Source organism: Peromyscus eremicus, chromosome 7 (assembly GCF_949786415.1).
Source record: "Peromyscus eremicus chromosome 7, PerEre_H2_v1, whole genome shotgun sequence".
In the NCBI taxonomy this organism is placed as follows: Eukaryota; Metazoa; Chordata; class Mammalia; order Rodentia; family Cricetidae; genus Peromyscus; species Peromyscus eremicus.
The window spans coordinates 53,727,748-53,754,989 of record NC_081422.1 but is presented as its reverse complement, the minus strand read 5'-3'; the positions used below and the strand labels follow the sequence as shown (position 1 = coordinate 53,754,989).

Here is a 27,242-nt window from a genome sequence, read left to right as displayed (position 1 = left end):
AATGAAAACTGTTTATTCACACATTGGCATTAGAAACGCTTTAGGGGTTGTATCTATGGTGGTTTCCTTCATTTTTCTATATGGCACATTTTACTAATAGTCACAGTACACACATGAACCTTGGTTTGTTTTTATATACTCATTGCTAAAAGAATTAACATTGGCTCTCAAGTCATAATTCTATTTCAGCCTAGTATAATAGCAATTCTTATGCAATAGGGGAGGTATATATATGAAACAGCTGTGTGGTTTGGGGGCTGTTATCTTATTGTTGGGGGGAAGGAAGAGAAACTGATATATTTTACCATTTTGTACTGTTTCGAGGCCAAGATTGCTCCTGTTGGTTCATCTTGTTAGCCAAGGTCCTGCAGGAGATAGGAGCAAGGGATATATTTTTAGAGAGGAAACCTCCCCTTCCCTTCAGATTCCTAAGTGTGGATGGGACTCTTAACTCTGCCACTTCTGTCCACCGGAGTCCCTGAAGCCCCAGGTCTCTGAGCTGTCTTACCTTGCTCACCCTACAGGTCCCTGCTCAGCTGATGTGCCTCTAAAGTAGCTTTTATAACTGTTGCTTTAAGAAGAACCAAGAGTTTAACTCTGAGTCCTCTGGGCTTTGGCTTGTGAGCAGGCCTAAAGGGACATGAAGCAAACTACTACAGTCCCAGCCAGGAGGCATTACTATTAATCAGAATGAGTGTTTATGAAATGTTTTTTTTGGGGGCAGAAGATACTTTCATCTTATTAGGAGAAAAATAAATAAAATAAGAAACTCACAAACATGGAGATTTGCATTTTATTTGGTATACCCACTTTATTTTTTTATTATTAGTAGTATTTGGGGGGGGGGGTCGGGTCAAGAGAACTCACAGATGACTGCATGCTTCCATTCAGGGTACGGTTGACTAGACTCCTAAACTGACGTCTCCCATGACGTCAGTTCTTTGCTTTCCTTCCTTCCAGCTTGGTGTTTACCAGAAGGCATTTGAACACCTTGGGAATGCACTGACCTACGACCCTGCCAACTACAAGGTACTGCAGGCTTTGGAACTACAGGGCCTTCCTATAGATGGTCCCATGACCTCTGTAGATGATCAGACCCAGGCAGTAGGATAGGTTTCTCATTTTAAACACCCAAGAAGTTAGCTTTGTGTGTATCTGTATGTTGGTGCCTTTTATTTCTAATTCTTACTTTTAAAAGTTAGTACTTGGACTGGAGAGATGGCTCAGAGGTTAAGAGCACTGGCTCTTCCAGAGGTCCTGAGTTCAGTTCCCAGCAACCACATGGTGGCTCACAGCCATCTCTAATGAGATCTGGTGCTGGTGCCTACTTCCAGTGCACAGGCAGAACACTGTATACATAATAAATAAATAAATCTTAAAAAAAAAAAAGCTAGTTCTTACTAAAAGTATCATAAAGTGTTGATGCTCAGCTTCTTCAGAAGAAGCGCATTTGTGGTAACAGACTGTTACAAAGTCCAAGTGCCATTAGAGTTCATGTGTTACTTGAGAATTTAGCCAAGCTTCCACAACAATTGTCGAAAAAGAATGTCTTGATCCTAATGAATATGAAATTATAACTTCCAGATTGACTTGGGGGTGAGAAAGAAAATCAAGAGAATGAACATTACTGAGGGAGACATATCTAGATAGGGCTGTTAGGAACAAACTTGGTCATCATTTAGGAAGTCAGTAGCCTGGCTCTGCTGGCTCCCCATCTTGATACCTTTTCTTAAAAAAATGATAGGGGCCGGGTGGTGGTGGCGCACGCCTTTAATCCCAGCACTCGGGAGGCAGAGGCAGGCGGATCTCTGTGAGTTCGAGGCCAGCCTGGGCTACCAAGTGAGTCCCAGGAAAGGCACAAAGCTACACAGAGAAACCCTGTCTCGAAAAACCAAAAAAAAAAAAAAAAAAAAATGATAGGGCTGGACTGATAAAAATGAAAGCCAAGCCAGGTGTGGTGGCACACACCTTTAATTCCAGCACTTGGGAGGCAGAGACAGGTGGATTTCTGTGAGTTTGAGGCCAGCTTGGTTGAGTTCCAGGACAGCTAGAGCTGTTACACAGAGAAACCCTGTCTTGAAAAACAACAAACAACAACAACAACAAAAAAAAAAACTAAAGCCAACTCACATTGCATCCGGAGCCAAAAAGAGCTGGCTATTAAGTAGCCACATACAGGTATATGTGAGGTGTCTGGAGCATTTTGTGCACAAAGATGAGAGGCACTAGTTACCAGAATACTGATTTCCCTAGCTGGACGTAAGAGACAAATGGAGCTAGATAGAGCCAATAACATTATGTGTTTTTAATGCTGTGGGATTCCAAAAATATTTAGCAGTTGTCTTAGTAGTTTGAGTATATTCATATACCTGGGAGAAGTTTCTTGGTCATGTCTGTGCTAATGAGCTTACTATGTACATTCAGGAGACCGTCTCATGGCCTTGAACTTCTTGGATGACGGAATTATTAACTTTATATGCACTGTGTTTTTCAGGCCATCTTGGCAGCAGGCAGCATGATGCAGACCCATGGGGATTTTGATGTTGCCCTCACCAAATACAGAGTTGTAGCTTGTGCTATTCCAGAAAGTCCTCCACTTTGGAATAACATTGGAATGTGTTTCTTTGGCAAGAAGAAATATGTGGCAGTGAGTGTTCCTTACAGTCCTTGTTCATACTCATCCATGTGGTTTTTGGGTCTGCTGAACTTGTCTTACCTTGGTTGAGTGCCCCTGTTTCTGCAGGCTATCAGCTGCCTAAAACGAGCCAATTACTTGGCACCCTTCGATTGGAAGATTCTGTACAATCTGGGCCTTGTCCACTTGACTATGCAGCAGTATGCATCAGCATTCCATTTTCTCAGTGCAGCTATCAACTTCCAGCCAAAGATGGGGGAACTCTACATGCTCTTGGCTGGTAAGGGACATTTATATAGAAACCCCTTCTTGTGAGTTATAATGATGGAAAAGTTAATTAGGATCACAGGTTAGTAGCTAAATGCCCTAAAATAGACATTCCTTTAGAGATCGTATAGGAATCAGAATTACTGCCTCAGAATTTGAAGAAGTTTAAAAGAAAAAGTGACCAAGGAGCTGGTTGCTTTTAACCTGAGGGATTTGAACTCAGAGTCTTAACAGGTTAAATCAAGATAATCTGTATTCGTAGCTCTATTTTTTTTTTTAAGATAGGGTCTCACTATGTGGTCCTTTCTGGCCTGAAACTTACTGTGGTCTTCAGCTCAGAGATCTGGATGCTTCTGCTGGGATTAAAAGTGTGCCACTACACCTAGCTTTTTAAAAAATAATTTAAAATTTGTTTTTAATTATGTATATATGTATATGTCTGTGTGTGAGTTTATGCACATGTGAGTCCAGAAAAAGCCATTGGGTTCTTTGGAACAAAAGTTGCAGACAGTTGTGAGCCATCTGATGTGGGTATTCTCACAACCAAATTTGGAGGTCCTCTGCAAGAACAGCAAGTGCTCTTCACCGAGCCATCTCTCCAGCCCCCATAGTTCCCCTCTTAACAGTTTTTTCTTTTTCCTATTGGTATTCTTTTTTTTTTTTTTTTTTTTTTTGGTGCTGGAGATTGAACCCTGGGTCTTGCATGGAGCTAGGTAAACCTTCTACCACGGAGCTGTGCTAACAGCCCTCATATATATTAGGAACCTGGGTATAGGGTGGAGTTCTGCCTCCACTACTAACTGCATATACCCAGGGTTGATGTGAGGATCATATGGCTAAACATCATAAATGTTAAACCTTTGGGGCTTATCGTGGTTATTAAATCATTTGTCACTTTTCAAAAACAAACCAAAACAAAACATTTATACCACAGTGCACATATGGAGGTCGGAGGGCAACTTGAGGGAAGAGTTTGTCTCTTACCATCATGTGGGTTCCAGGGATCCAACTCAAGTCATCAGACAACAGCACCCTCACTCGCTGAGCCGTCTCATTGATCCCATTTTTTGTTAATATAACTGGTCTTTGGTAGTTCAAGTCAAACTAGACTATCATTCTAGTCCTAACTTCCATTTATGACTACAAAACAAATTAAAATTAAGGTGGGCAGAGGTGGAACATGTCTATAATCCTAACTTTGGAGGTAGAGGTAGGAAGATAATGAATTTGAAGCCAGCCTGAGCTGTTAGTGAGACCCTGACACTGTTTCAAAAACCACAACAAAAATCATTTTAAAAAACTAATGAAATATTTCTTCTGGGGAGTATTTTCTGGTGTGTATTTGGTCATTACCATGGTGTTTTCAATTATGAAAGAAAAATCAAAGGCAACTACATGGTGGTTGTTTGGAGAACACCAGAATACAAAGCTAGCTCAAGTTTCAGGAGAGTCAGAGCCTTACTGTAAGACAAGAGTGCCTCACTGCTTACATTAGGGCAGAAGCATCAGTCCTAACTTGACGAAGTAGAGCCAGCCTCACACGGTCTTCAGGACAAGCTAGACTCGAATGGCCACATGGTGTGTGGCTGTGGAATGGCACAGGGTCCTTCTCTAGTCCTAGTTCTCATAGTTGCCTGTTTGGCTGCTTAGGGAGGTGGAGTTGGCAGGACTCTCAGAGTAGCTATTTTTAGGTTTATATATTAGGCTTTCAGGAAATCCTGATTTTGGGGGGGGAAAGAGGAGAATGTTCTGTGTCTCACTGAAAGTTTTAGCAACCATGGTTATAGATGATGGAGAACAAGCAAGGATTCTTAGGTAGAACAGTGATGTGGTCAGTGTATTTGTAAGTCAGCGAGAGGATGGAGGCAGGTGGGGACAAATGGAGCACTTTGGGCTTGAACAAGGGAATACTCGAAAAGCAGTGGCAAAGTATGAGGCATAACTGCAGTCTGTTGTGGTGAGGCAGCTAAGCTGAAGGATGAAAGAGGCTTTATTTCGAGAGTGGTCTACAGTATTATTTTTGCTAAGATGAGCTCTCCTAATTTTCTCTGTGGCAGTGGCTCTGACCAATCTGGAAGATACAGAAAATGCCAAGAGAGCTTATGCAGAAGCTGTCCGCCTGGATAAGTGAGCATACTGTTGTGTGGGGAAGGGCTGGGAGTGTTATTCTGCAAAGTGGGCCATAGGACTAATGCTGCCAGAGTCAGCTTAGCCACTACATGGCATAAATTCGGAAGGTTGTGGTTCTTAAGCAAGTAGAGCTTGGCAAAAATTAAAAGCCTGAGAAAACAACTTCCAGTTCTGAGCTCTATAATCAGGAATCCAAAGCAAGTCAAAGAGTTGGCAGCACTCTGGCTTGGGTTGCTGATAAGCTGTGAGCTAACCAGATTAGCAGGTGGGACCCTGGGCTCAGGTTAACCAAAGAGAAACAAGATTCCTGGGGGAATTTATTCCCCCAGCATTTGCTACACAGCAGGTCTGGGATGTTTGTGCAGCCCTTCCCTGGGTAGCTTTGTTGGTGCCAGACTTGGTCCTTATCCTGCTTTGCTCCTTGACTCTGCTCTGTGGGTCAGTCACATAGCATTTTGCTGTATAATGGGGACAACCCTACTTAGTCAGTTTTGTTTGGATTTTGTATAATGAGAAGGATCTTCAAATGACTAATTATTGCAGAGCCCCCATCCCACAGAGTCCCTGTCTCTCTGCACAGGTCTAACCCTTTAGTAAACCTGAACTATGCTGTGCTGCTGTATAACCAGGGTGAGAAAAAGGGTGCCCTGGCTCAGTACCAGGAGATGGAGAAGAAGGTCAACTTTCTCAAGGACAACAGTCCTCTGGAATTTGACTCCGAGGTATGTATCTTATTAAGCAAGCTGTTAGCAGATGAAAGGTATCATAAGCTCATGTTTCTTTTGGCTTCGTGTTCATTGCAGTTAGTTACAGTCTTAGACAAACTTTGCTATAGGAAAGTAACAAAATAATTCAGGTTTACTGGGTGCTTACTAATACAGCTTATCAGGAGCAGGCAGTTTGCCCAGTGAAGCATCAAACTTGAATGGGTGCATTTTGAGACCCTTTTTCGAAGTCCCCTTGGTATCCAGTAAGCAACCTGTATTCTCTGTTAGAGAATGATTTCCTTAAGCCAAGCATGAACACACACTTGTCATCCCAGCACTTGAAAGTGATTTCCTTATTATAAGTACTTCCTCCTTCAACTGCTAGTGCCAGTAGGCAGCTTGGCTCTGCTGGTCTTGTCAATGGCTTTTTTTCTTCCTGTGTGGGCACAAGATGGTAGAGATGGCTCAGAAGTTGGGAGCTGCCCTCCAGGTTGGAGAGGCACTGGTCTGGACCAAACCAGTCAAAGATCCCAAGTCAAAGCACCGGACCAATTCAGCTAGCAAATCCGCTGCTCTCCAGAAGACTCTCGGCACCTTTCAAGCTCTAGGAGAGGCGATGGCTTCAGCAGCTGCATATAGGAAACTGCCTTCAGGTAGGAGGCTACACAGAGCTCCGTGAAGACTTAGTGGGGATAACCTACTTCAGCCAGCAGAGATCCCAGCTTTGAATGAGGCTTGCACTCTGCAAGCTCATGGCCAATGTAGTACTAGCCAGAGGGGAAAAGCCCAAATCAGCATTTGGTTTTGAAGGGCAAACTGTTAGGTAGATAACAATACAGGCAGGCTTAGCTGGGAGTCAGTCTTTAGGGTTAGAAATTCATTTACTAAGTGCATGCTGTTGTAAATTTTTGCTTTAATTTTCACAAGTTTAATATTTTATTCCTTCAGTTCTATGGGTGTCCCTTCTAGCTGCAGGATGCACTACAGTCTTGATAGTCTCAGACAGAGTTCCCTCTTAAATGATTTCTTCTGAAATGGAGTAACTGAGAATTCATGTTGTTTCCTTACAAGGTGCTGTAGGAGCCCAGCTCACAAAGCCACCGTCACTCCCACTGGAGCCAGAGCCAGAGCCTACCGTGGAGGCAAGTCCAACAGAAGCATCAGAACCAAAGAAAGAAAAATAGCAACAAACACGAGAAAAACAGGATGACCCTGGAGTAGGGGGTCTCTTAGGTGAGACCATATAGAAGATGGTCATATGACCCAGGCAGATGGAGGCCAGCCCTGTTCCCTGGATGGGTACTGCAGAATTAAAATAGAACCCAGGGTGCATTGTGATGATCAGGAGGAGCCTAAGGCCCATGCAGCTCTTGGCTGGCCCCATCATCCAGGAACGAGGTAGAAGACATGCTAGATAGGCTTGAGGCCCTGCACGTATAGATCCAAGACTCAGCAAGGCAAATGATGAAAGACTATCACTCGATGAAGGACTTTTATCTTGATAAAGGGAAAGGGACCTCTGCTCAGTAGCCTGTGGTAATGAAGCCATTCTAACTGGACTATGGAAACACATCAGTCCCCACTGTAACACAAACCTTGAATTGAGAACCTAGTTAAATAGGGTCCCCTCCCTTCTTTTAGATTAAGTTGAGACCCAATCTGGAATATATCCTAGCTGTATTTGCTCAGAGAATCTAAAACAAGTCTCTATTTTCATTCTTAAAAGAGGTTAGAGTCTGGAGCCAGATCATGTCAGTATAAGTAGTAGGAGTCAAGGCTGGTCTGGAATTGGCACCGAGGATTTAAAGAAAAGGGTGTGGGTAGGGTGACTGAGGACAGAGTTCAGTTGCTAGAGTACTTGCTCAGCTTGCACAGGCCCTGGGTTCGATCCCCAGTACAGCTGAAAAAGAACAAAGCTCTTAGCCAAGGAATTTTAACCAAGACAATCAATGATGAACGCTGACAGATGCTCTCCTGGCCCATTAGCGGCCTCTGTAAAGATTATGGACCACCAAGAGGTCGCATTAAAAGCTTTTTAAAAAAAAAAAACAAAAAACAACCTGTGATCACTGTCTATCTTTACCTATTTCCAAGCCTGGTTTGCACCTATAACCACTTCAGAGCCAAGTTGGTCTTGGCTATAGTGTGGCCTCACAGCGGCCCAGAGGGTTGGCTTCCTCTGAGGCAGTCCTGGTTTTCACCTTAACTGGAAGCTAGAAAACTGACATGCTGTCAAGGCGGAGTGTGGAGTTTTTTGATATTATGGCTGGGTCTGATTTGACAGACTGAACAGAGATCCTCTTAAGTTCTCTTACCTCAGATGGCAAGCACAGTCCCAGAGGTGATTCCTTTGCTCAGGTAACAGGCTTGTCATGGAGCAGTCAACGAAACTCTCCATCAGCATGAAAGGTAGTATAGACTAAACTGATTGACTAAACTAAAGGTGTTGGTGAGAAATAACAGGCTTAGAAGGAGAGGAGAAGGAAAACGTGAAAGAAACCCAGGCGCTAAATCAGCAGAAAGGAGGGTCTGGCTGTAGGTGACAAATGAGAAGAGACTGTCTAGGTAGGTAGATACTCAGTCTCGACTTAAAACGAGGCATATGGGTGACTAGGTTCAAGGACTTTTCAAGTCTGGTGTTAGGTAGGCCTGGTCTTTGAGATAACCCAATGATACCTTACTAGACACCTAAATAACCTGAGTTGAGAAACGAAATCTGTTTAAAGGTTCTGCTAGAGAAGTGGTTCTCAACCTGTGGGTTGTGGCTCCTTTTGGGTGTCAAACAACCCTTTTACAAGGACTGCATAGAAGATCGCCTACATATCAGATAATGTACATTACGATTCATAACACTAGCAAAATTAGTTGTCACGTAGCAACAAAGTAATTTTATGATGGGGGTCTCCACAACATGAGGAATTGTATTAAAGGGTCTCAACATTAGGATGGTTGAGAATCATTGTGCTAGAGGAATCTGGATTTTGTGCTAGCTGAAGAGCATGGGCTTAGAAAGTCTCTTAAGAGCAAGTCTATTGGGGAGGAACCTATAGTTGGGAAAGAAAACCCATGTCAGAAGGTATATGCCAGGCTGCACAGGATTAGAACCTGCAATTGGACATAACCTCTGATGGTTCATCACCAAGCAGGGATACACCCTTGGGGAAGCAGTGGTGGCTACAGAAGCCCATACAGAGATTAAGCTACTCATTTTATAAAGCTTCAAAGTAGAGGAGAAAAATCTCTAAGGGTGGACTGAATTCACTATGTAGCTGAGAGAATAGCCTTTACCCTGATCTTCCTGCCTCTACCTTCCAGTGCTATGGCTAACAGGAGTGTGCCACCACCACTGGCTAAATCTTAGTATCTGAGGCTACACAAGTGCACAGTGCTGTTCTCTTCAGGTGAAGTGTGGCAGAAACCAAGAGGCCTGCTCAGTTTCCATTCCTCAGGGGCAGTATGGTACCTTTCTTCTAGGAATAGTCACAAAGCAATGCTTTCCATAGTGCCTGGACTTAGGTTTTCTTAGATAACAAGCTGTACATGTCCAGTCTTCTGGGTGTCTAGATTCGCAGTTTCTCATTCATTCTGAAAAGAATAAAAAGTTATTCTATGAAGGCAGCTCACAACACAATTTTAACAGATTTAGGAAAGTGAGATCATAATGATAGTCACAGATACAGGTATGGCTTTGACCCTTTAGAAAGACTGAATCCCCAAACTGACAGTACTAAGTGCTAGCAAGGCTTCAGCATAGGTACCTTGGAACTAAATTTGGCAGATTCTTTTAAAAAAACTAAACAAACTAAACATATAATCCAAAAGTATTTGCTGAAATGAATTAGAAACAATCCTGATCCCCTACACAGATGCCCAAACCTGTGCATAAGTAAGTGAGTGAATAACTCTAGTGGAGCCAGACAGAGGAAAAGTGCAAAATGGAGCTTTATCAAGCTGAGAAAAGGATGTGGTCAGTGCATAATACTAAGTGAAAAAGCCAGTTTGAAACACCCACAAACTGGGGGCTGGAGAGATGGCTCATCGGTTAAGAGTACTGGCTGTTCTTCCAGAGGTCATGAGTTCAATTCCCAGCAACCACATGGTGGCTCACAACCATCTGTAATGAGATCTGGTGCCCTCTTCTGGCCTGCAGGGATATGTGCAGACAGAACACTGTATACATAATAAATAAATAAATCTTTAAAAAGAAAAAAGAAAGAAAGAAAGAAATACACACAAACTGCATGATCCTAACAATGTGTTCTGGAAATCTAGCCATTCCACAATGTAAGCATATTTCAAAACTATGTTATCTACAGTATATATATTTTTTACCAGTAAAAAAAAAATAAAATAAATCTGTTCTCAGATTAACACTATGCATAGGAATTAAGTCAAACTACCTTACAGACCTAACTGTAAACGCTGAGGCTATAAAGCGCTAAGAAACCTCGAGACTGCATGGATGATGTATCATTGTGTTTCCCAGGGAAGACAACTGTTAGGACATTAACATGAGCATTAGGCTGAAGCTTGGAGAAAACAGATCTGACAAAGACCTTATACCTGAAAACATGAAGAAATCTTTTAGCTCAGTAATAAGAAAAACCAACCCAAACCCTCAATTAGGACAAAGTGTGCAATTTTACAAAGGAAAGTATAGGAGTGGCCAACTGAGCACTGAGAAGGTGTCTAGCGTTTGTCATGTGGGAAACAGAAAAACCAGTTAATGCCCACCAAAGTGGCTCCAACTGAACACTGAAAACTCCCACTTTTAGCAAGAACCAGACAGAATCAGGACAGTCAGAAGCTGTCAGGAGTGTAGAATGGTCTAGCTGCTTTGATAAGGGTCTCTACCTGGCAATTCTGGTCCTACAGATTTTCACCCAAGAAGAATCTATTCAAGCTCTTGTTGGTGAGAGTTTATTCACCTGAAAGTGGAAACCTGTATGTACTTACAGCCATAAAATACGGAGCTGTATGAAACATGCATGACTCTCTAAAGCACCCTCGAGCAGCTTTATACAGGACCAGTCAGTGAATATTTCACTGATAAACCCAGAACAGTCAAGAAAAAATAGTTAACTAGGGGTCAGGGTTAGGGATGGGATGGAGGATTGAGCTGGTGATGGAAACATATTTGCTGAGACTTACCAAGTGGTGAATTGTGCAGCTTCATCACATACATTTTTAACCTAAAACACAACCAAACAAGAAAACGCTGGATTACAACAGCTTTCAAAGGACTTCAGGTGGTCTTAGACACAGAGGTTGCCTGTTCAGCTTAGTGAGAAGTGGTGATTATTAAACTTAAAATTATGTGCTGCATACTGTGCAAAATATGTGCAGGGCATCTGTCCTTTATCAACAACCTCATTTTACAACTGAGCTAAGTGAGGCGAAGCCAAGAGAACCTGTTAGCCTTATCAAGTAACAACGCCAACTCAAATCCCCTTCATGAATTTGGATCATGCTGACTGATGTTTACCCCTGCCTCAGGCCCCTCAGTAGGAGAATAAAATGCAGACTGACGGGATAAGGGTTCCCTGCTTTTGGCTGCCATCTTACACTCCTAGTGGTACTGCAGGCCGAAGCTTTTCCCAGGTTAAATCCGTTTCAAGTGAGTGCAACAGGGAGTGTACAGTTTCCGGATAGCCTGTTACTGGCTAGGGGTGTACAAACCCTTTGTCTCCTTATAAACCCCGTGTGGAAACCCGAGTCAAATGCCATCCACAGCCTAGGGCTGAGGAGCACAGCCCCACCTGTTCAGTTCTACCGACCTCTGTACACTTGTCGCAGGCAACAGTCTTACTTTTATGGCTTAGCCTCCTTCACAGAAAGGCAGGTGTAGACAGGTGTATGCACTGTAAGTCTGTGCATTCATTCTATACAACAATCAAGTTAATAACTTCTAACATACATTCTGGTACATTTTACTCTCGTCACAAAATTGACCTATCAGCTTTAGACAAACAAACAAACTTATTTTGTGTGTTTGACAATGTAGGCGCTAGAATTTGAACTAGGTCCTCAGGACTGCAGTACTCACTCTCCAGCCTCCTGGATCTAGCAGCTGTTAATGCCCAAGGCTCACCTGTTGACAAACACAGAGGGGTCGAGCTTGGTGCCAAAGGTGGCCCTGCTCATTTTCAAAGGGAAGCAAACATGAAGGCCACTGGCCTGGGTAGGCGCTCACTACACTTCTCACTATGGTCTTTACTGGCATTACCAGCAACACCCAGAGAGGTGTTTGAGACTATACTCAGGGCAGAAGCTGAACAAATAACTTGGAGACTAAGGAAAAAAACACATGAGAGTTTACAAAGTCTTGGCTTTAAGGAAGTTATCTCTTCTCAGTTCAGCTTTCCTAATAGGCTGAAGCCCTGGTATGCACACCTGTAATCTCAGCACTTAGGTGTTTTGTTTTTGTTTTTGTTTTTTTTTGAGACAGGGTCTAACTGTAGGCCAGGCTGGCTTCAAACCCAAAGAGCTGCTTGTTTCTGTCTCCCAGAAAACTAATATTGACTAAGCTTCCTTGGAGGCAGAGGATTAGGCAGCAGCCACCAATATCAAGATTCATAATTGGGTAGGCTTCAGTTTTCTCTAAAAGAAGAATGAGACTTACCCTCTTACCTATAGCGGAAAGGGGAGGTTTGCAATTCTGGGAGCAGCTAGCTGCAGGGGCTGACATGCATGGCCTGTCCTGGGCAGACCTGCTTCCGGCTCCACACACACACCTTGTACTTTGGACTGGAAAGCTTTTGGCTCTTTGACATGCTATGCTTCCTTCCAAGAGCTTCAAGGTTGCTCCACAGCAGTAGCTTCTGAGACTGTAAGCCTGACAGGCCCACTGCTAGGGCTCAGCCTGGGAACTGCCTAACCCAATGGCAGGGAACAAGGAAACATCTTCGCAGCCAAGTGACATGCAGGTCACTGATCCGTCCAGAGTGAGGTGAGAATAAAATCGATTAGACTTAGGATCCCTGAAGTGTAAATTCTTTTAATATTTTTAAAAGCACACAGAAATCTTGATTTATTAAAAACTATACAACATGACACATTTATTCATGATCTTGGGGCTCTTATGAGATCAAACTCTTTAATGGCGGAGTCAAAGCAAACACAAAACATGTGTTCTACACAGAAGCACATTCCAGTTGTAAAGCAGATCTCTTCAAGGCTCAGGAGGAACGAGTACCAGGGTTCTGCTGCAGAGAGCTCTTCCAGGGCTGAGGGATGAGGCTGAGCCCAGCCAGCCCGAGTCTGTGGAGCTGGGGCAGGAAGGCATGGTCCTTCCAAGCAAGTTGAGAGTGGTCAGGAGGCTCAGGGCTCACCAAGCATCTCCAGTCTGCGACCATAAAGCACGGGACTGTTTTGTCCTTTCTTGTGGCTCTGACCTATGTCTGAGAGCAGGAGCTGAGAAGGTATGCACATCAAATATTGTCACTGTAACACTGAGTGGACTACTTGATTCTGCCCAGGAGCGTAAGCTGTCACGACTGCCTTCTCCAGGCTTTATGAGCAGTCAGGCTTGTGGGGAGGGACAGCCCTTCTCTAGTGGGCAAGGAGAGAAGTGCTCTCTGGCTGGACGAGCAGAGTTAAGTGTCGTGTAACAGCTGGTGGTACATCAGCTGGGGACTCAGGAATGGAGGTTTTGACCTTTGTAACACAACATAAAATAACAAAAATCCAGTCTCATTAGTACATAACTAAGTTTCAATTAAACCTGAAGTGTTTTTATGTAATTGCCAATAGGCTGGAATGCATCTGTACAGTTTAATCTGCTGTGATTTCTTTGGCTGTCTTCCAATTAGATCTAGGAACTGCTGTGACACCCACAGTCTATCTTCCAAGCTATATTCTTCCTGGAATTCTTATGATGGGTGGTTTTCATTCCTCACACAAACTGCCTACAGCCTTCCTAATCAGGGTGTGCTTCTGAATAGAAGAGGCCTTCAGCTGAAATGGCGTCACCAAGGCCCACAGTTCGAATGGGGTCTTTACACACCAACACGGGTGTGAAGTGGAAGGTTATTCCCTCCCTGTGCCACTCCACCACTGGCTTATTTGGGTTTAATACAATTCTGGAGCCTGACTCCGAATGGGATGTCATAAACTCTTGAGGTGCCCTGAGAGATACTCGGCTGGCATCTATGGTTTCAGTGGCACAGGCTTGTGTCCCAGCCACACGCGCTCCCGCAGCTACAGCTGCAAGCTGGTTGGCCCAGTGTCCATCCACGGTTGCCAGGATGTGGTAGACCAGCGTGTGGAAATGGATCCTGGTGAGATCTGAGGATCTGCTTTTACTCCTCCCATGTTCTTTCAAGATCCAGAAGAGAATGTCACTGACCATGCCCACATCAGGAACACCGTCCCAGGAGGAGAGAGAAGCATGAGGTCCAGATGCTGACTGGCTGAGAAACAGCAGCTCCTGTTCATTCAGCCCAAGAGAAGTCACTGCGGGAAAGACCTGCTAACAAAAATAATGACAGGTCTTTTTGGTGGCTACAACCTAGCTCCTCCTGTATTAGGACACAGCCAATGACTAAACGTCAGGCAGGTATCATCTTTCTTCTCACCATGGCCCCTATCTCGGAAATATAATTAAATCTCTGTTTCCATCTTCATGACCACTTGGGAAACTGTGGAGTTGCCTCAACACCCTCCAGACCTAGTCTTGTTATGTGTCACTGTGAAAAAGGCAGAACACATACTGTGGAGGCTCTTCCTTGTGCCTTCGCCTCTGAGGGCTCATGGGTTTCTGCAGGCATCCTGCCCATATACTTCCATCTTTTCTTACCCATCCATAAAGTAACACTGGAGCTACAAATGAAACTGATGAGATTCCTGAGGGCAGGTACCAGGGAGGAAGCAGAAAAGCTGGCTGAAGGAGCTCTCACACCATATCTTTTCACAGTACACCTGGGTGTAGGTTCATATATTATCTAAGCTCATAAAACTAATGAGTAGCCAAGCTGACATGCCAGCCCAGGTGTGAAAAGCCCGTGTTTAGGCCTGGCTCACTGGGACTTATCCAAATCATCCCTGCTATCTAAAGGGAGGTGACCTAAGATATCTAGCACTAGGGAGTCAGGTTCACCTGAAGTTTGTGTTTAACTGAAAGAAGCTGAGTTGGGCTTTCAGTTTTGCCTCTGAAATTTGCAAAACAAAACCCCAACACTTGACACAACACCCACATGTCAGTTAGTAACTCTTGTCAGAGCCCAAACATCTGGTATCATGGGAGAAAGGAACTTCCTTTTGAGGCCCCAGGGCCAGAGGCAGCCTGTGAATGGCCCATGTGGTTACCTGATGCACAATGCTGCTCATGAGCTCCCTGTTGGTCATACTGGCCAGCTCTAGGTGAATTGGAATACCAGTGGGGATGTCAGAGATGGAGGTCACAACCTGTAGAGAGGACAAGTGGTGCCATTAGGACAGAAGTCAGGCAGGGGGAAGAAGGCAAGATTTGGCCCTGAGCAGACCAGATGGACTCAAAATACCCGTTGCATTCTCATGAACTATAAGTAGCGTGGGCCCCGCCTCCTCTGTGGACAATAGCTGCTTTTCCCAATAGAAAAACTCTACTCTGCAGGCAGAAACCAGGGCTATAGAATCAGAGGACACAGAACTACACCCGTATGCTCATGTTGGCTCCTATTCCTGGGACCTAAACTGAGCAGTTGGCCCCAATGTATACAAACCTGCATGAAGCACAGCATAGCTGGTGTGAAGTGAGATGGTACAGAAAACACAGGACATAGCTACAAACCCTGCAGCTTGCAGCCACACTCAGTTAAGCACAGGATGGAGAGGCTCAGCAAGATGTCTTCAATTGCCTTACTCCTGCTACTACCTTGACAGGGCAGAGCCTAAGACAAGGCAGCATCAGCTAGAGGTTCAGTGGCAGGAGCCTGAAAGAAAACACCAGCTGAGCCCTGTGAGTCTGTAACAGAGCTATTACCTCCAAGAGTCTCTTCCTCTGGAGCTCCTTGCTTTGTCCCTCCATCATGTGCAATCCAGAGAGGACCACCAGGTCAGGTTGGAACTCCTCCAGGCTAGACACAAACACCTCCAGCATATTCATGGCCCCGTTGGAGAGGTCGTGAGAGAAGATGAACCGGTTGGCATGGGGAGCTTTAAACGGGCCCCACTCCTCCCCTAGAAAATCCCAGTCAACACAATGGGAAGAAAAGGAAGAGGCTTTCAGTCTCCCAGCTGCAGGGCACTTGCAGGAGCCTTGGCTCTGAGCAGACCCTTATAGCCGTGTAAGGTCGGCAGAGTGCTGCATCCAGGACAGGACTGCAGTAGATTTAAAAAAATAAAATCAAATCAAAACCTAAATCCAAATCTAATAAAGAAACAGAAACAGGATGAGCCCTGTGCCTTTAAAGGTCACCAGCTCCCCTTCAGCTCCAAGATAGCTCTGCTGAACTCAAGCACAGGTCACAACTACAGAGCACATGACTGCCCATCCGAGCACACAGAACTCAAGCACAGGCCACAACTACAGAGCACATGACTGCCCCATCCGAGCACACAGAACTCAAGCACAGGTCACAACTACAGAGCACATGACTGCCCCATCCGAGCACACAGAACTCAAGCACAGGCCACAACTACAGAGCACATGACTGCCCCATCCGAGCACACAGAACTCAAGCACAGGTCACAACTACAGAGCACATGACTGCCCCATCCGAGCACACAGAACATACCAGCATACACAGCACACCAGCGCACACCCAACAGACAGGCCAGGCTGCCCTCCCAAGGGCCACACCCTGAGCACTTTTCACTGAGTTGGGAGCTAAATAGGCTGAAAGCCAGAGCCTAGCTGACTGCACCGCTTCCTGGTGCCCCCTGGAGGTTTCTGAGCTTGTGGTCTAAGACTATCTAGCTGTTCCAGCCATTTCTATGCAGAGTTTCTTCAGAGTAGTGACTGTTCAGTGGCAAGTTAAAGTGCTACTTCTTCCCTAAATGCATCCTTCCCTGCCCTACCCCCATGAAGATATGGTTCCTTCCTTGGCAGGGTCACTAATGGGCCCTGTTGTAGGACCTGGCACAGTTCTGTACTGACCTGCTCAGGTATCCATCTACGGCCACTGAGCTGAGGGCAGGCCTGTGCTTCCCTCACCATATCCCCACTGCCTCACAACGCATCTGCCGCACAGCCACAAAGATGAGTTAGCAAAGAACAAGGGAATCAGAAAGCAGACAGATGACCTAAATGACCATGAGGACAAAAAAAAAAGAAGAAAAAAAAATCCAGTACTTCTGCAATCAAAACTGCACTATGGTAAAAACAACATATTCTCCATAGGACACTGCTAAGAAGTACCATCCCTTTTAGCCTAAGGGAAAAAAAAGAGCCACATAGATTTCAAAAGCAAATGAGTTCTTCAGGGAATGACCAGGCAAAAGTAAACAGGCTTCTTCAAGGCAAGCCAGGAGAGAATGTAGAGCGCTACTGTTTTCCATAAGACACAGGACTCATGGAGTCGCCTGAGACTGATGGAGCTTAGCCTGTAATAGCAGCTAATGCTCCTTTCCTCCCAAACTCTGTACTCATCTCTACAGGCGACCTCTCCTCTCAATTTATCAACTTAGGGGAACCTCTGCAGTGACCCACTTGATTCCCAGACCAAACCTGAAAGTGAGCTTTTCTCGGGTGCTCTGGTAGGAGAGAGAAGAAGAAAAAATAAAGTTGATAGATGCTCTTGGAATTTACCAGTCTAGGCTACAGAAAAGCCAGGAACTGCTTCTGTTAGGGTTGCCAAGGGCTGCTGCCATCAGCCTCTACCTATGGCGGTGCAGCTTCACATGAGGTTAACAGAAGGCCACTGTTCTGACCAAGAAGAAAACCCTAGGCACTGGAAAGAACAAAAATGGGAGGCTTATCAAGCCAAGGACAGTGACTCCTTTCGAGACAGCATAGTGGGCTCCCTAACCAAGAGTCAGAGCCCTGACACAATCTCCACTCCCAAGTCACCATGAGACACAAACTGCAAAGTGTCCAGGCAGGCTGGTGCCTACAGAAATGTAGGGCCACAGCTCAGCTATCCAGAACCTCCAAGCAGTGGTCCTGAAGCGGCTCACAAGGCTTTAAACCCACTCCCAGGTTCATGCTCACCACCATGTTTAGTGATAAAAAGTCACATCTATGTCCCATTTAGGAACACTGAACTCAGCAACTCAAAGCTTGGGTATGATTAAATGTCGATTTCCTACTAAAACATTCTGCTTCTAAGTTTAGACCTGCCCTCCGAAGTCCCTGGCTGTTTCTAGTATATACCAGAGAGAACTGGAAACAACCAATCCCTTCTGCATACTTGGAGAAAGGGTACTTGTCAAGAAGTATATATTTTGTACCCCACATGACAGTTAATTACTCTTGATGAGAGTTCCTGTTTGACTTGGAAGTGACTCACTGAAGAGAAGTAAGTAAGGCTCTAGGACACCCATTAGTCTGTGCGGATGCCCTGTCAGAAAACAGAGTTCTTGAGCACAGGAAAAGCTCTAACAGGAAATACACAATCAATTGTGTCCAGGTGTTGAAGAGCTGTTGAGGAATCAGACCTTCATTCTTGTAACATAAAATCCACTGGAATGGGTTACTTTGGATTCATAAACACTGGAATATTATGTAACAGGAAGAAACAGAAATAGCACTACATTTCGTCTCCAGGAAAACAAATGAAGTGCTCCCATGAAAGTTGCCAGAGGCCCGGCACCAATCTCAAGCAGCCTGGAAGGGCTGGAGTCCATTTGCTGCCTTTCTTAGCTCTTGTTAATAAAGGAAAACTTTATTACAAGCATGTGCTGAGCACATTCTTACTTTTAATCACAACAGATCTCTCCTGCAGCCTCTTTCCACTACACACCAGTGCAGTCTGCAGATGGGAGCACTGACTTCAATACTGTTATACTCTTAGCGTTCTCCATGGAGACAATGGCTAATGTCAGCTCCTTAGACAACGGGCTGGAAATCTCTGGTACAGGAGCCTGCTAATTGACAAGGACTTCCGGCACAGTCACACCCTGCACTACACAGTCCTCTTCCATCCTTCCAACAGCACTCACGTACTCTGCCACCCACACCCCTGCCTTCCTTACCTGCCAGGTATTCTAAAATGAGGTGGAACTCATCCACTTCCTGCAGGGACTCTGGCGGGACAAACACATTGTCATCAAGAAGTTCATGCAGCTTTGGACCAATTGGACCACAGAGAAGAACCTAGAGATAATGAGCAACATCAGTCAGTCTCCAGGAGATCAGTTCCTGTTCTGCAGAATCTAAACAGTAACCAGCAAGGTGTGTGTGAGCCAATTCTATTCATTTAGCAGTCAGAATCCAATTTAATTTCAAAAGCCTCAGGGATTCTTCACTGCCAGGGCTTAAGACTCTATGAGTATGGCCATAATGTACCTAGAAACTGGAAATTGACAAGCCCTAGTTATTCAGTATCTATACAACTTCTGTGGCTCACACTCAGTTACAGAATGAATGTGTCTTCCTCAAGTCCAGACACTGAAGGCCTAACACCAATGTGATGATGTTGGAGACAGACCTTAATGAGAATGAAGATTAAATAATGTCTTAGTCAGACGGAACTAGGAGAAAAAGATCTGTACGCTCCCCACCCAAGGCTAAACTGGAACACAGCTGGCCATCCACAAGTCAGCAAAAGGCCCTTAACACCTTCATGAGACCTTCATTTTGGACCTTTGAGCCTCCAAACTTGAGAAAGTAAATTTCTGTTTGAACACAGTTTATACACAAACCCTATATCCTCAGGGGTGAGGTGGGTGTGTTTCTTTCTTTTTCTGAGATGTTATAGGTTAGCTATGTAGCCCAGCCTGGCCTCAAACTCACCCTTTGCTTGCCTTAGCTTCCTGGGTGACTGGAATGGCAAGAGTGCATTACTGTGCGAAGCTCCTAATAGTCTGTCTGTCTGTCTATCTATTTATGGCAAGAGTACATTACTGTGCAAAGCTCCTAATTGTCTGTCTATCTATTTATGGCAAGAGTGGATTACTGTGTGAAGTTCCTAAGAGTCTTTTTTTTTTTTAAAGATTTATTTATTTATTATATATACAGTGTTCTGTCTGCATGTATGCCTGCATGCCAGAAGAGGGCACCAGACCTGATTACGGATGGTTGTGAGCCACCATGCGGTTGCCGGGAATTGAACTCAGGACCTCTGGATGAACAGCCAGTGCTCTTAACCGATGAGCCATCTCTCCAGTGCCCCAAATAGTCTGTCTGTCTGTCTGTCTATCTATGGCAAGAGTGCATTACTATATGAAGCTCCTAATTGTTTGTTTGTTTATTTTTTTTTTTCAAGACAGGGTTTCTCTGTGTAGCCTTGGCTGTCCTGGAACTCACTCTGAAGACCAGGCTGGCCTTGAACTCAAGAGATCCACCTGCCTCTGCCTCCTGAGTGCTGGGATTAAAGGCACACGCCACCACTGCCTGGCTCCTAAAAGTCTTTTAAAAACTCCTTTGTATTCTGTGTAGGCAAATAGACATGGAGTGTTTGCTCAAAGCTGCCAGATAATAAATACTTGTTTGGAATTTTTACACAGTATAGGAAAAGAGGGCTACTTCTTTTCACCAGATTGCAATGACCAGTGACTTAACCTGTGAGATCACACACTCCCTAGTCTTAACTGTTATGTGACCACACAGCCTTTCAAGCTTAGAGAGTATGCGCTACAACTTTTCCAAGCTCTTTTTCTTCAACTGAACCTGGACTCCCTCTGGCTGTTACCTCTAGAATCCCTTCCTAGCTCAGCTGAACTGCACAGTCCAGTGCAGTTTCTGCCACACCCCTCAAGGCCAGGCTAACAGACTCAAACATGAAGGATTTGGGTGGGGGTAGGGGTGGGGAGAAATCCCTAATTTTGGTTCAGATTGATGCCCCCTACTCACATACTTCAAAGCCATCTTCATTGGCAAGCAAGCTCCTTATTTGTATAGTGTTTTGTACACAGCTCTTTGGCTTCGGGGTAAAATGCATCTCCCTCCCTGGTCTCTACCACATAGACATGAGCCTCTTGTCAGTTTTGAAAATTCTTGGTCCTGCCACTTTATTTCCTTCCCCCAATTCTAACCTGGAGTTTTACTTCTGAGATAGTAAGAGCCACATGCCTACAACAACAAAAGCTAGGTCCAACATAGGAAATGACGGTCCCAAAGCACTTGGACGTTAGGTAAAGGACAGTGATCGGTATGAAGCATGAACGAACCTGTTGAGCCCTAGAAATATATCTTACCATGAAAAGGCTTCCAGATGTTCAAAATCTGAAAGAATTTATGATTCACTAGCAGACCCGCATCAAAGGAAATGTTATTAATAAAAGGAAGTCCTCCAGGCAGAACAGCAACAAGAGGAGGTGGAAACACAGATCAAGAATAGGAACAAAGAGAAACGGAAATGTTAACTCTAGAGGCCTAGCTGCTTCAAAGATAAAGATTAAAGTCACAGACAACATAGTGGAAGATTTACAACACATATAAAACAGGTATGGCAGTGACAATAAATCCTGAGATGGCTCAGTGGGTACAAAAGCATTTGCCACCCAGCCTGATGACCCGAGTCTGATCCAGGGGCCTATCTGGTGGGAGGAGAGAACTGACTTCCATAGTTTGTCCCCTGACCTCCATAAGCATCCATATATATGCTTTAGCATATTCACATCCACACACAAACACAAATGAATATATTAAAAAAAAATGTATAAACTGGGCATGGTGGTACATGACTTTAATCTCAGCATTCCAGAGGCAGAGGCAGAGGCAGAGGCAGGTGGATCTCTTGAGTTCAAGACAAGCCTGGTCTACACAATGAGTTCTAGACCAGCCAGGGGTACACAGTGAGACCCTATCTCCAAATAAACAAACAAAATATAAATAAATAAAATGTAAAAAAAAAACCCCTATTTTTAAAAAAGAAGTAATTACTAAAATCTAGTGTATTTAAAATCCTTTGGCAGTCTACAAAACTTAGCATTAGAGGGGAAAGAAAATTTCAGCATTTTAAACTTACAGGACATGTGTGTTAGAGCATGGGTGTGCACTTTAAGATGTAGTTACTCTGGAGAACAGAGAACTCCAGGCTGCTCCTGAGACTGATGGAACACTCAAGTCTCAGCAGAAGAGGCAAGCCCAGCCCCGGCTCCTGCAACTATAAGAAAGGTTGTGGTCTTACTTAGTGCCTGGCTTCTAGGTTGGACTAAATCACAGGGTCTGGAACTCTGGCCACTCCTCAGAAGCTGTAAGTCAGAGATCCCCATTGTGGAGAGATCTGAAGGCTCTTTCAGGCCCCTGCCCTCATCATGCTGTGCATGACAGCTATCTCTCCTAAGGTGGCTGCTCTCTACTTCCAGCCCATCTCCTATAAAGGTCTTCTAAAGGTGATCTTGTTTTGGCTCCTTTCCAGGAACCTGTCATTGTTTGTTTTTTGTTTTTTGTTTTTGTTTTTGTTTTTCCTAATTGTTTCTAACAACACAGGGCTGTAATAAATTGTGAAATGCTGTTTTCCAGGGATGACACTGTCATTGTCCTCTTGAACTTTCAGTAGCTGTGATCACCTATACAAATATTAAGCCTATTAAAGCCTTTTTTAGGCTAGAGAGACTCATTAGGCTGCAAACACACAAGGTTCTGTTCTCTCTGTCTCCAAGAGGCAGTTTACTAGGAGAGAAAGGTGTGTGTGTGTGTGTGTGTGTGTGTGTGTGTGTGTGTGTGTGTGTGTGTGGTGTATCAGCTCCATGTTCCTATAAATAATGCCTTACCCACACCCTTAAAAGCAAGACTAATGAAACTCACTGATTCTGTAAGTTAGATTTGAGTGGATGCCTTACTTTGGTCTGCTGTTGGAGCCCTATTTGGGGTGAAGATACTTGTTCGTTTCCCTGGGAAAGGTTCACATAATGTGGTAGAGATTTTCAATGTAAGGCTTCCATAGGCACTGCACATATGTGACGTACAGACATACATACAAGCAAAGTACCTATACATATTTTAAAAAAAAGGTTGTTCAATATAAACCTTAAAGCAACCACTGAAATATCAAAACCAAAAATGAAAACCAACAAGTCAAAGAAGATCAACATTAAATGCAGATGATTTAATACCTCACTGTCTTAGTCACTGTTCCACTGCTTCGAGGAGACACCAAGACCAAGGCAACTCTTTAAAGTATTTAACTGGTGGCTTGCTTACAGTTTTAGAGTTAGTTCATCGTCATCATCATGGCAGAAAACAGACAGGCATAGTGTTAGAGCATGTAGAGCTGAGAGCTTTATATCCTGATCTGCAGGCAGCAGGCAGAGAGACTGGGCCTGATGGGCTTTTGAAACTTCAAAGCCAACTCTCAGTGACACACTTTCTCCAACAAGACCACAATTGTTCCAACAAGGCCACACCTCCTTATCCTTCCCAAACAGTTCCACTTCCTGGTGACTAAGCATTTGCATACATGAGCCTATGGAGGCCATTTCCTTCATACCACCACACCTACCTAAAGGTAGAGATTATGACCTGGATAAATAAGCAAGTCCCGCTATACACTATCTACAAGAAACACACATTAATTATGTATATGCAAATAGGCTATAAGCATAGGGTGGAAAGAGATACATATACCATAGTAACTGAGCAAAGGCTGGAGAACAGGCAGTGGTGACTCTGGCTGGCTCAGTGCAGCTTTGAGAATTGAGCATCATTACCAGAGTCAACAGTAGATGATGTTCAAAGCTTGGTTGAAGAGGAAATAGAACAAGACAGGAAGTGGCAGAGGGCATGGATATCTCTACTTGTTCCAAAGATCTTAGAGACAGACAGAACAGCCCAGAAAAGAACATTTCATAGTCCTTTGCATTCTTCCAATGGCCACTCACTAAAGGACCCTGTATATATATAAAAAAAATAAACCTAGCTTACCCAACAGTAGCGATAAGTAGCAGGATGGAGAAAGATTTTTCCTGCTGGGTTTGTCACCAGGAAGGCCAACAGAATGGGATTAAAACTCACATTAGTGAGAGAAAGACATGCAGAAAACCCTCAAGTATTCAGGAACCAATCAACATACCTCTAGTCCACCAATGGGTTATTAAAGGGCACATCTTAAGAAATCAGAGATTTCCCATACTGAAACCTTCCCATGTTGAAAACCCTAGGCCCAGGGCACGGTGAATTCTACAAACATTTAGGAAGGTATAATAAATACCAAAACTCATAGAAACCCTTTTCAAGTGGGGCAGGCAAAATGGCTCAGCAGTAATAATGATCCTTGTAGCCACATCTGAGAGCCTAATTTGATCCCCAGAACCCATTATGGTGGAAGAAGAGACCGAACTCTGAGGACTCTTCTTCTGACCTCCAGAAGTGAATCGTGGCATGGAGTATACATGCACCCCCCAGCACCTTACCCCCCATGGAATAAAAAAAAAAATACTCGAGGCAGAGGAAATTATCTCAACTCATTCTACTACACAATGCCATTATTATTCTCATAGCAAAATCAGACGTTATAAGAAAAACACAAATCACTATCTCCCCATGGAAACTGACATAAACATTTTAATCAAAATTTTAGTAAATGAGGGCTGGAGAGATGGCTTAGAGGTTAAGAGCATGGCTGCTCTTCCAGAAGCCCTGAGTTCAATTCCCAGCAACCACATGGTGGCTTACAACCATCTATAATGAGATCTAGTGCCTTCTTCTGGCATGCAGGCAAAACATGCAGGCAAAACACTGTGTACATAAGAAATAAATACTAAGAAAAAAAATTTATTAAGCACAACCCAAGAACTTACAAAAAAAGTAATGTATCATAAACAGTTTATCCCAGGGATGCAAATGTGTTTTAACATTGGAAAATGAGACTGGGGTGTAGCTTGGTGGTGCTTCTTTAGCATGCACAAGGCCCAGCAACATATTTAAAAAAAAAAAAAAAAAAAAAAGGAAAGAAAGAAAGAAAGAAAGCCAGGCATGGTGGCGCATGCCTCTAATCCAGCACTTGGGAGGCAGAGGCAGGTGGATCTCTGAGTTCAAGGCCAGCCTGGTCCACTCAAGTTCCAGAACAGCCAGAGATACAGAGAAACTACCTCTCACAAACAAACAAACGGAGAGACGGCTCCGTGGCTAAGAGCCTTGGTTGTATCTGTGCATGCACACGCCTCTCTTAAAGGCACTGCCCCTCTTCTGCCACCTGACTTCACTTTCACTGCTGCACCACCCTGGCCTTTTCTAGACTCCCCAGGTCTGCTTCTAAGAAACAGAGCACAGGTCTTAGACTTAACTGGGTTCAACTCATAGGTCTACTGAACACTAGGCAATGAGCTGTTTGGACTTCTGTGTACCTCACTTTCCTGTCTCCAAGGGGGAGAATAGAAGGAGGACTTCCCTAACAGGCACTGTGAGGATAACATGAGTGAGTGTGTGTGTGTGTGTGTGTGTGTGTGTGTGTGTGTGTGTGTAACACTTTGAACAGTGCCTGGGCTATGGTCAGAACTATGTATGTGTTAGCTCCAACAGCTATCTCTGGAAAATCTAGCTCTTAATCTCTGCTAGTTCTCAGGTAATACCTGGTCCATATTGGGATGCATTTGGACAGGTCAAACTGAATTCCTGAGAGAGTAGTATAGGAAGGTAGTCACTCTACAGTGTAGCATTTGAATTGTAGCTCTGCTGTTTTCTGGCTTAGGTAACCCTGGACACTCTACTTAGCCTCTTGGGACTTAATTACGAAAATCATAAAACTATTAGACTGGTGTAAGGACAGAGCAAGTGCCATGTCTTTTCTCCTCTCAAGGCCAGGTCTGTTTATTATAATGTCTTCCAATCAGACTGGCCCTAGGCCAGCTTCTCCAGGGACAGAACAAACCCTGGCCTCAGGAAATAGCATCTGAGTAAGTAGTTTTCTTCTGCAATGAGTGGAAGGGGAGGCCAGGTGGAGGTTATTGCTATTATACTGAAATCCTCCTCATTATGTCTGTTTACCATTTTGCTTTGGGATAGATACATTTGGAAGCTCTAATGCAAACTTTGTTTTACAGTACAACAGCAACTGCTTCCATGTTGGCTTCTCCCCTTACATCTATCCCACTACCTACTCAGATTTTACTTTATACATATCACATGCAAATAATTAATATTTATTTATTTGGGAGATTTTTTTTTGAAGCAGTTTTGTTATGTACTCCAACCTGGCCCAGAACTTGTGATTCTTCTGGGATTACGGATGTGTACCACCACACCTGGCTATAACGGTCATTTAAAAGTCCATTTACATCAAAAGGTTTAAGACGTGAAGACATACCTCTACTTACTTGCCTCTGTCTTTGGAATCACCACACCTGACAGCTCCCAGGTTTTAGCACTTTGGATCCAGGCTCACTAATACAGCCCACTCCATTTATCTTATCACTCATGTTAATCTCCTACCTCGGCCTGACTCCAGAGTTCCTGTGCTTTTAGCCATTACATGTTCATCAGAACATGGGCTCTTAGATGGAATCTGAGTCCCATCTGTGTTAGTGTGAATGTCTCTAGGCCTCCCATTTCCTATGTAGAAAGCAAGAAGAATAGTCCCATCAACAGCAATATTAACTAGCCGTACAGGACTGTTGAAGAATCAATTTACCCAAACAGCATTAGTTACTAATATCATCCCCTAACACAATATTGCTTTCTAACCAGATGCCCAGGTAGACCCACAGGCTGAATTAAGGAATCAAGACCCACTCTTGCTCTTAACATTGAGGAAACACTAGCTGAAAGACACGTTTTAATTTGGAATTGTGACCTACCTTTAAGTCTGTGTTGGTGGCAAACCTCTGTCCAATTAAAGCTGCATTTCCTCCTACATAGTGCTGTAAGACAGTTAAAAGTTATGAGCATTCAAACAAGTGTATAACCCAAGCTTAATCATTTAAAAAATTTTATATTTGTTTTTATTTTACGTTTATGGATGTCTTCCCTGTATCTATGTCTGTTCACCACATGTTTGCAGTACTTGAGGAGGCTAGAAGAGGACACTGGATGCCCTGGAACTGTGAGCCTCCATGTGGTCCTGGAAATTGTACCCTGGTCCTCTGGAAGAGGAGTCAGTGCTCTTAACCACTGAGCTATCTTCCTAGCTCCCACCAACATATTTTGATTTTTCTTTTTTTCCTGGCTTTTTGAGACAGAGTTTCATATAGCCCAGACTAGCTTAAGGTCACTATGTAGCTGAGGCTGGCCCTGAACTTCTGATCCTTCTGTCTCCACTTCCTATGGGCTAGGATCACAGGTGTCTATCACTAGGCTAGCTGCACCAAGCTTGGAGGTGCCTTGACAGCAAAGGGTACAAGTGAGGTTAATAAAACAGAAACAAAGCCAGGCATGGGCCATGCCTTTAATTGGAGCTCTCAGGAGGTAGAAGCTGGCTTATCTCTATGAGTTCAAGGACAGCCTGGTCTATAAAGCAAGTTTCAGGACAGCTAGAGCTACATAG

General features: G+C 44.1%; 2 protein-coding genes across 4 annotated transcripts in view; one reads left to right on the top strand and one right to left on the bottom strand.

Moving 5' to 3' along the window:
- Positions 1-7,925, top strand: part of Bbs4 (Bardet-Biedl syndrome 4) — a 38,328-nt gene extending 30,403 nt beyond the window's left edge. The window contains exons 10-16 of one of the 2 annotated variants that reach the window (XM_059268003.1): positions 961-1,029; positions 2,495-2,647; positions 2,744-2,915; positions 4,960-5,029; positions 5,613-5,754; positions 6,191-6,392; positions 6,811-7,925. In XM_059268003.1, coding sequence (XP_059123986.1) covers positions 961-1,029; positions 2,495-2,647; positions 2,744-2,915; positions 4,960-5,029; positions 5,613-5,754; positions 6,191-6,392; positions 6,811-6,923 — 921 coding nt within the window. In that variant the 3' untranslated portion in view covers positions 6,924-7,925. The remainder of the gene's footprint in view (positions 1-960; positions 1,030-2,494; positions 2,648-2,743; positions 2,916-4,959; positions 5,030-5,612; positions 5,755-6,190; positions 6,393-6,810) is intronic. The other variant, XM_059268004.1, reaches the window with a different exon arrangement.
- Positions 7,926-12,716: 4,791 nt separating this feature from the next.
- The window catches only part of Adpgk (ADP dependent glucokinase), a 29,566-nt gene continuing 15,040 nt past the window's right edge, over positions 12,717-27,242 (bottom strand). The window contains exons 3-7 of one of the 2 annotated variants that reach the window (XM_059268005.1): positions 26,557-26,619; positions 18,853-18,973; positions 15,701-15,897; positions 15,046-15,144; positions 12,717-14,209 (exon numbers count right to left, since the gene is read on the bottom strand). In XM_059268005.1, the coding sequence (XP_059123988.1) occupies positions 13,658-14,209; positions 15,046-15,144; positions 15,701-15,897; positions 18,853-18,973; positions 26,557-26,619 (1,032 nt within the window). In that variant the 3' untranslated portion in view covers positions 12,717-13,657. The remainder of the gene's footprint in view (positions 14,210-15,045; positions 15,145-15,700; positions 15,898-18,852; positions 18,974-26,556; positions 26,620-27,242) is intronic. The other variant, XM_059268006.1, reaches the window with a different exon arrangement.